This window comes from Homarus americanus, unplaced genomic scaffold (genome assembly GCF_018991925.1).
Source record: "Homarus americanus isolate GMGI-L3 unplaced genomic scaffold, GMGI_Hamer_2.0 scaffold40856, whole genome shotgun sequence".
Taxonomy (NCBI): domain Eukaryota; kingdom Metazoa; phylum Arthropoda; class Malacostraca; order Decapoda; family Nephropidae; genus Homarus; species Homarus americanus.
In genome coordinates, this window is record NW_024734615.1 from 5674701 (window position 1) to 5684436 (window position 9736).

General features: G+C 39.0%; 1 protein-coding gene across 1 annotated transcript in view; it reads left to right on the forward strand.

The window, feature by feature from the left end:
- Positions 1 to 3799, forward strand: part of LOC121870395 (arylsulfatase B-like) — a gene marked incomplete at its 5' end in the record, with an annotated part of 90814 nt that extends 87015 nt beyond the window's left edge. Inside the window, 1 exon segment of the mRNA XM_042372220.1 lies at positions 2780 to 3799. Within this exon segment, the coding sequence (XP_042228154.1) occupies positions 2780 to 3118 (339 nt within the window).
- Between the last annotated feature and the right edge of the window lie 5937 nt (positions 3800 to 9736).

A 9736-nucleotide genomic window follows, 5' to 3' on the forward strand; every position in this document is an offset into this window, starting at 1 on the left:
AAAAACAAAAGCTCTATAATGTCTATATGATATGGTGTGAATAGAGCTGTGTTTCAGCAAAGACAATGTGGTATTTTCCAAGAGTAAATGATGCAGCTCATAGGAGCTGTAGTTATTTACTCAAACACCACTGTACACATACAATATTGTTCATTCTATACTGTAAACAAAATAATGTATACTTCTGTACTACTATGCTGTGTATATTGTACTCACCAGCAGATCCTATCATCTTTAGCCTAGAGTAGGCAGACACTTCACTCAGCTGACTGTAATACATAACTGTAATCACATCTTAACACTTGTGATGGAGGTTGGGTGGGAGATTATTGGGACTTGTTATTTATGACTTATGACCTGAAGATGTCTTGAATGACATTATTTTTTTCCTATGAGGTATCTAATATACTATAGGAATAGCCGTGTGTGTGTGTGTCTGTCTGTTCTGGGCAGCCGAAACGGCACAATCGTTTTTCATCAAACTTGGTGGAAAAATCGCAAAAAATTCATAGAGTGGAACAAACCTGGTCCTATGTCGATGGTTTTTTAGGAAGCCATTAATTAACCATTTTATTTACGCTGGAAAACGATGCAAGTTTACGGACTTGGCACACCCTCATTCGCTGTCAGCCGGACGGTGGTTGCGCGCTAGCCAAGCACAAGCGTTCAAACTTTCACCAGGCACGAAGGGCCCACGATCACTTGTATATTATATAGTACTGTATTGTGTATGAAGGGTACAGGTATTAATAAGCACAGATTATTGCAGTATCATAGCTTTACTAATTAATAAAAACACATACACAATATTGTATCATGAATGAGGCAGTATTTGCTGACAAACAATCAGTGACAGGCGACCCTTTGCAGGGGGGGGGGATCACATTTCAATGGACCCTTCCCATCCCCCCCCCTCCCTCCCTCCCTCCCTAACTCACAGCATTTGTTATAAACTTCTAATAGTGTTAGAGAGATGAATTTGATACCAAAATGATCCTGAATAAATTCTCTATGAGACATTTCCAATTTGATATCCTTAAACAAAATATTTTGACATGATATGATGGGGATTCCATTCATTTATACAAAAAAAGCAAGAAATATTGATGATACCGGAGTCAATAAAATCAGTTCTAATTTAGTTAGACACACCATTTTTTACCAAAATAATCCTGAATACTTTATCTAAAAGTTTGGTGAAATAATTACCGTATTTTATGGCACATAAGACACATCCCAATTTTAGCAGAGAGTATTTAGGAAACTTGTGTGTGGATTTTCCTCCTGTAGCCATAATTTTCTTAAAATAATATATACAGTACCAGTAAATGTGAGGAATAAATAAAAACAATACAAAAAAATAAGTTCCAACAAAATTACTGTATATAGTCATGTTTACAATATTTAATGGTGTATCAGTAACTACATTGGAGTATTTTGGCTTGGAATGTTGCAATTCTCATTAATCATGGTATTACCCAAACAATTTTTGTCTGGTCCGGAGCAGCGACATTGCCGAAGACCTCGTCCCTCAGCGTAGATGCCTGGCCGTGTGTCATCATTAGTGACTATTTCTTGGTCACTTGCCTTGTTTCCTATCTACTGCTGCTTTTAGTTTTTAAATTTCACTTCATAATGTTTTGAATCGGCTGGATTGTCCAGTTAACCAGGCCGTTCACACATATTTATTATTTGGGTTTAAGTAACGAAACCCAAACTGTAGTTCCTTGTTTTATTATAAAAGGATTGTATCTATAATTCCTGAGTGTAGATCGACCGTAAGTTCCACTGTATATGAGTGAATGAGAAAGGGGCGGCGTTTATGTAATATAAACGTGAGATCACGTCCTTACGATGTAAGTTGCTGTGAGCGACTCATGAGTAGTGACCCATCGAGGGAGAACGGTATGGGTACGTCGTTCCCCCTCGAGGGAAGACGGAGCCATCCACTGCGGCTCTCAAATAATGTCTTCCTCTAGTCAAGGATATCAAACTACTGCTCGCTTCAGGTGACCAGAGAGCCGGCTACTTATGCCTTTACTCAGCATAGTATGACGTAGCTTCCCGTGGGCACACCTTATCACGTGCATTGAACATGTCACCTCATAGCCAGTGGAAAGTTACAGGGTGGTGAATCTGAATATAATATCAGATGTATTGACCCATTTATATAATATGTTCTGTTGATGAGACAGGGGCCCATTACAGTCTCGGATTATGAGAGTTATGGCACAGAGGTCACCAATATCACAATTAGTTACGCATATGATTATTTTTTATTTTTCACCTGAATGATAAATATCTATGATGTTGTAATTATGATGTTTGGTAACTTGGAGCTAATTTCCAACACAATACTTTTAGTCCATCAACTCGTGATGTTTATCAATATTCATATTTCATAACTGGGTCGAGAACAGCCCAAGTTTCTCATACCTCACTCCCAACTTGCTATTGTTATGTCTGCCAACAATGTTATGACTGAAATTATGTTATGCAGGTGCATGTCATGTCAAAATTCGTAAGAATTTCTTTCCATGCTCATGTGCTGTGAGTCTCGGAGTGTTGTGGTGGTGGAATGTCTGCGTCCAATCACCCAGCCTTACCTCAACCCTGGCCTCGGTGAACACCCAGCCAGGGGGTGTCGAAACTTTGGATTGTGACTGTACTCATGAATTTTAAGTGGAATGTTGTTTTCTGTAATTTTTGTTTACTCATATATCCTGAGACATTAGGTTTGTTTAAGTAAAATAACAGCAATTTCTTATCACTGTTACAGGTACACTGCAGTCCCGTTCCAAAAAATGCAACAGCATCTTGTAATTCCTCAGACTCACCTTGCCTCTTCCACATTCCCAGTGACCCTTGTGAGTACACTGACCTTGCTGCTACTCACCAAAGTGTTATGGCTATCATGAAGGATAGATTGAACCAGTATAATGCAACTGCTGTTCCTCCACGTAACAAACCTTGGGACCCTGCTGCCAATCCAAAGTTTTGGGGGTATGCATGGACAAACTGGAAGGACTTTACCAGTCCTATCACTGGGGATATAGGGAAAAATAATGTAGAAATGGACAGTTTAGGAGACATCTATCATGATAGACAGCACAGTTAAAGCTGTCCATCTGTCCATCCTATGTAATTGGACTCCTTTTAAATACTTGAAAAATATATAGTGAATCAAAATTAAATTTGGTTTTCAGCCTTGTATCAAGAATATCCCGGTTGTGCTTAGTAATCAGCATATTCCAGCTTTATTTACAAGTTGTGGTCTCAGTTCAACTTCAAAAATTTTGTAGGGTCATATATTACGATCCATTATAGACTAGTTCCCCATTGTTCTTGCTTCCCAAATTCAGCTTGATTATTGAGTCTGCCTCATTCATTTCTCCTTCTATGTCTATCAATAAGAGATAGACCATGGTAAGTGAAATCTTGTTAAGAGAACACTAATTTCCCATTGAGATACACTTACAGAAGCCTCGGGCTGTTTTAGTAAAGATAAGGGACAGAGAATGTTCATGAGATAGTCCAATAGTAAACAGGATCAAACAGGACTTATTCACATCTGCTTTGGTCACTACTACTCACGAGGGACAATTACAGGTATCCCTCATGATATGAACGTTCTAGATACAAAAATTCGACTATACGAATTTCATAAATTAATTAACATCACTCTTTCGAGACACAAAAGCTTCCCCGCTTATACGAATTAGGGTCCAGGCAAAAATTCAAATCGCCTGCCAGGAGTCAGATGATATGGCCATCTTGGGAGAGAGATGTCAAGTAAGGTCCTTACCAGGCCCACCCTTGCTCACCCCCTTGTGGTGGTGGAGAACTATCCTCCCATAGGGTAATTTACCAGTGTTATACAGTATTTTCTTAATTTTTTTCATGTGTGCAGAGTGTGAGAGACAGAGAGAGCAGATGGTGGGCAGTGAGGTTTTTGTTATTTTTTTTAGTTTGTATATTGGGGTAGATATACTGTATGTAATTTCCTTAATTTTTTTTTTGTTACATGCACACACAATCTTCATACAGAATGTGCATAAGGTCAAAACATAAAAAGAACTACCGGGTAAACATTTATTAGTGTGTGTATGGGAGAAAACACTGAGGGAGGAAAGGAGTAAGCAACCAGCAGATATTTCCTCACGAACTGCTCCGCTGTCTCCTGTCAAATGGCAACGCAGTATTTATTTAATTTTTTTTAATTATTATGTATTTTTATTTTTATTTATTCCTCACACATATACTGGTACAGTATATATATTATTTTATGTACAAAGAATAAATTCTTCCGAACTCAGACCTCCCAGGCATGCAGCCCGCGTGTTATGCCCTCCCATAGAAATGTACCAAAGTTAAACAGTAACTTATTTATTTATTTATTTTTTTATGTGTTAGGTTGTAAGTGTACTGATTGTGGGAGAGGTAGAGAGAGTGGGTGGTGAGAATATACTGCAGCGCAATAGCTCATCTGAGATTGAGTGTGGGATTTGGGGGGTAAATGTTTTATTTTTCAATATCAAAATACAATAGCACATATTTTATGTACAAAAATATCTCCTTCCACACTCAAACCATCCTCTGCGTGATGCGACACAGTTCAGGCAGTCACCCAGCTGACTTATAGATGTGTGGCTGCCGCTGCACTGGCTGTGTGTATACCGTGATGTCACATCAGGAGGAACTCAGCCCTGAAGCTATAACCCAGTAACCCACTGCCTCCCACATGCACTTAATTTTTTCTTATTTTATAGTTTTATATGAAATTTTCCATATTTCTAAGCCACATTAGAATACCTGTATTATAATAACTTTTCTACAACTTTTATAGTTTCGGTACAAGTAACAAGATACGAGGCAGCTGGGCTGGCAAGTTGACAATGTATTTATAGCCAAGGCCTTAGCTATAACTGCCTCCACACACGTTCACTTCTCACACATACACACCCTTGCTCTTCATTTTATTGTTTTATAGTTTTATATTATAATTTCTTTATTTCTAAAAGATCCGTCTTTCTGAGACCTGCTGAGAGTCAGCCGGCACAGCCATCTTGAGAGATGTGCAGACTGCTTTCCCTTAAAGTAATGTACCAAAGGTAAACAGTAGTTTTTCACGTGTTACATAGTTTTTCATGTGTTATGTAGTTTTTCATGTGTTATGTAGTTTTTCATGTGATAGGTAGTTTTTCATGTGTTACATAGTTTTTCATGTGTTATGTAGTTTTTCATGTGTTATATGGTTTTCATGTGTTATGTAGTTTTTCATGTGTTGTGTAGTTTTTCATGTGGTAGGTAGTTTTTTCATGTTCTTTTGGGCATCTTTTTCCAAAACAGCCCAGTTTGTCCACATTGAACACTTGCTGTGGAAGATAATTTTCTTCATCCATCAGTTCTTTAAGCTCCACTAAAAACTTTGCTGCCCCTTCCTTATCAGCACTAGCAGCCTCACCATTCCTCACACTAAATATGTCACTTCTTTTCTTAAATTTTTCGAACCAGCCTTTGCTGGCCCTAAAATCTTCAAATTCTGTGCCTGAAGAACCAGGTTGATCTGTCTTTAAATGTTCGTAAATCTCCTGGCTCGTTCTAAATGAATTCAGTAGAAACTGAATCACCTTTCATCTGTTTTCCTAATCCAGATGAGAAATAACCTCTCTGTTTCTGCAATTAGGGATCTACCTTTAAACACTGGTAGATTTGTCTCTCACTTTCACTTCTCTAAATTTTTCTTTCTGTGTAAGAATTGTCGACACAGTTGATGTCAACATGCCATATTCTTTTATAGCGCATTTGTTCTAATGCCTTCTTCATGTTTTTTATAATTTCCTGCTTAGTTTGGATTGAAATTGCTTTTCTTGATCTCTTAGGCCCCATGCTGGATTCAAACAATCTCAACATGTGATATTCTAAGTTTAAACTTGCTGTAAATAAAAAATATTTTCTTTAAAATAACACTGCACTGTGCCATATATTGTCAATATGTAAAATAAATTTCAAAATTACCAATAATTTGCTTGGAAACAGAAAAAAAGCGTTTAGTTGTAGAGTGTCTCAAGCAAGATGTTACCTCCACTGAAAAGACAGAGAGACTAACGCCTGTTTGGTGTGTTGACAGGCTGGATGGCGCGCATGAAACTAGTTTCCTTACCTTCAATTATGTTCAATAATTGTTAAAATGACTAAAAAATGTAATATTAAACTTTTAAAATTATTAAATAGTATAAACTTCTTGATATTTACTAAAACAGTAAGGAATTTAAGCCCTAGAACCGATTACTGTATTGGCGGACTAATACTACAGCTGGTTGACCGCCATATTATAGCCAAATATGTTGAGGTCAGCTAAATAGAAACTAGATAATCGAGGATTGCTCGTTAACGAGGACCACTGTACAGTGGAGGCGCCAAACTTTGGATCCACTTTCAAGAAAAAAAAACCTCATATATACTGTTCACTTATTTGCAGTTTTACTCAAGTCTGCCTGTTACCAGTTACATAATTTTACATTTACGCTTTCAGGTGGCTCTATCTCTCTGGGCCCTGTCACAAGGAAAATACACACGTCCTGTACACAACAGACTCAGGACAAACACAGTTCCTCTCTCTCTCTCTCTCTCTCTCTCTCTCTCTCTCTCTCTCTCTCTCTCTCTCTCTCTCTCTCTCTCTCTCTCTCTCTCTCTCTCTCTCTCTCTCTCTCTCTCTCTCTCTCTCTCTCTCTCTCTCTCTCTCTCTCTCTCTCTCTCTCTCTCTCTCTCTCTCTCTCTCTCTCTCTCTCTCTCTCTCTCTCTCTCTCTCTCTCTCTCTCTCTCTCTCTCTCTCTCTCTCTCTCTCCCCTCTCTCTCTCTCTCTCTCTCTCTCTCTCTCTCTCTCTCTCTCTCTCTCTCTCTCTCTCTCTCTCTCTCTCTCTCTCTCTCTCTCTCTCTCTCTCTCTCTCTCTCTCTCTCTCTCTCTCTCTCTCTCTCTCTCTCTCTCTCTCTCTCTCTCTCTCTCTCTCTCTCTCTCTCTCTCTCTCTCTCTCTCTCTCTCTCTCTCTCTCTCTCTCTCTCTCTCTCTCTCTCTCTCTCTCTCTCTCTCTCTCTCTCTCTCTCTCTCTCTCTCTCTCTCTCTCTCTCTCTCTCTCTCTCTCTCTCTCTCTCTCTCTCTCTCTCTCTCTCTCTCTCTCTCTCTCTCTCTCTCTCTCTCTCTCTCTCTCTCTCTCTCTCTCTCTCTCTCTCTCTCTCTCTCTCTCTCTCTCTCTCTCTCTCTCTCTCTCTCTCTCTCTCTCTCTCTCTCTCTCTCTCTCTCTCTCTCTCTCTCTCTCTCTCTCTCTCTCTCTCTCTCTCTCTCTCTCTCTCTCTCTCTCTCTCTCTCTCTCTCTCTCTCTCTCTCTCTCTCTCTCTCTCTCTCTCTCTCTCTCTCTCTCTCTCTCTCTCTCTCTCTCTCTCTCTCTCTCTCTCTCTCTCTCTCTCTCTCTCTCTCTCTCTCTCTCTCTCTCTCTCTCTCTCTCTCTCTCTCTCTCTCTCTCTCTCTCTCTCTCTCTCTCTCTCTCTCTCTCTCTCTCTCTCTCTCTCTCTCTCTCTCTCTCTCTCTCTCTCTCTCTCTCTCTCTCTCTCTCTCTCTCCCTCTCTCTCTCTCTCTCTCTCTCTCTCTCTCTCTCTCTCTCTCTCTCCTCTCTCTCTCTCTCTCTCTCTCTCTCTCTCTCTCTCTCTCTCTCTCTCTCTCTCTCTCTCTCTCTCTCTCTCTCTCTCTCTCCTCTCTCTCTCTCTCTCTCTCTCTCTCTCTCTCTCTCTCTCTCTCCTCTCTCTCTCCCTCTCTCCCTCTCTCTCTCTCTCTCTCTCTCTCTCTCTCTCTCTCTCTCTCTCTCTCTCTCCTCTCTCTCTCTCTCTCTCTCTCTCTCTCTCTCTCTCTCTCTCTCTCTCTCTCTCTCTCTCTCTCTCTCTCTCTCTCTCTCTCTCTCTCTCTCTCTCTCTCTCTCTCTCTCTCTCTCTCTCTCTCTCTCAAGTTGTATCAATTTATTACACACATTTTCTTTTAGTTTGACTGTCAAATAATCACCACTATTTTAAAAATTTCTAATAAACCTTTGCAGGAACACTGGTGTAGATTAACAAACTCTTTTTCTCCTAAATTTTTTATTTTTTATTCTTATTTTTCATTCCCCAGGCCCCGTTGTGGATTCGATGACCTGTGCCTGGATGGGCTATTCCCCTTAAAAAGGAAATCATAAAATTTATTTCACTCTAGGGTCATCTGGGAACTGGTGTGTCAAATGGGGTCTTTTCTTTACATTTGTACTGAATTTTTAAAGTCTGGACTTTCAGCTAATCTGGATGCCCTTCCCCCAGTTAGTCCAGACGACTGTGGGTTCGCCTATAGGAAAGCCGTGAAATAAAATAATACAGATATCCCTTGTTGTGCTTAATGTTATTAAACTTTAGCACTAAATTTTTTTTACACCCTTCAGGTCAAAATTTGGTTTAGCGATAGCATAAGATCACTAGGAAGAAAACTGAGATAAAGAGGTGGCCCGTGAAATGACTATGCATGTTGGTATTGGAAACTATAAAGTCATTAAAATACCATTACAATGTGGCATAGAATAATAAATATAATATAAAACTATAAAATAAGAAAAATAGAAGAGCATAGGTGTATGTGTGGGGAAGTGATCATGTCGCGTGGGCAGTGGGTTGTAACTGCTTCCACCGAGCCCAGCAGCCAACCGTGCTCCCTTCCTCCAATGTAACGTCTTGAGTATACACACAGCGCCCAGCAGCATCCACTTGTCTCTGAGTCACTGGGTGACCTGCGTGACTGAACATGTCATGTCACCCAGAAGTGGTCTGAGTGTGGAAGGAGCTATTTTATTACATAAAATATATGCTATTATATTTTTTATGATGTGCTATGTATAAGTTTTGTGTTTATCGCTAGCACTTTGTTATTTTACATATGCAATTTAAAATATGTTTAGTAGGCTCATCTTGTGCTTTACTAAATCACTTAAATCTGAACTATATTGTTTATATACAGAATTTTTTGTATTAGTGTCGTTTAACTTGAAACTGTTTTATAATAAGCTCTCATTTTAGCGGAGGATTTACTGTACTCGGTGTTTACGTTTGAACCCTTTGCTCACCCTCCATGTTTCTGTTTATCCCTCGTTTAGCTTTAATATCACTGAACATTAGGTTTTTTCAGAACACAACTCCATCATTAAATGAGGGATACCTGTGATAGTGAAATAACCTGAGAGGCTACTAACAATATGATAGGCATGTGTGAAGATGAAGGTGAATGGAGAGAGGAACAATGTATGTAACATTTAAGTGCTATGTATTGCCAAAATTATACTACATTGCATTGAATTTTCTGTAAAAAAAACATTATTAAAGTAAACAGACTTGAATCTTTGTTCTTTATCACTTATAAACAGAATATTTAGTTGTATTTGGGGTTCAATTCCATTCTTAGAGAATCTTCCTACTGATTCTATGAAAGTAAAAAACTGAGCACAACTAAGCTTTCATTGCACTTAATGGAAAAACAATCATAAAAACTGGTTTTTATTTTGTCTCACCAATGATAGCATGGATTATTGTGCATGTTGCTTCATTAAGGCCGAGAATTAATGCGATTGTCCGTAAGATATTCACCACTGTTATATCTTTCAATAACATTAAATTCACACTCCAACAAAAAGAGAGATTTTCTCTCTTTTTGGGGTAACAATACATCTAG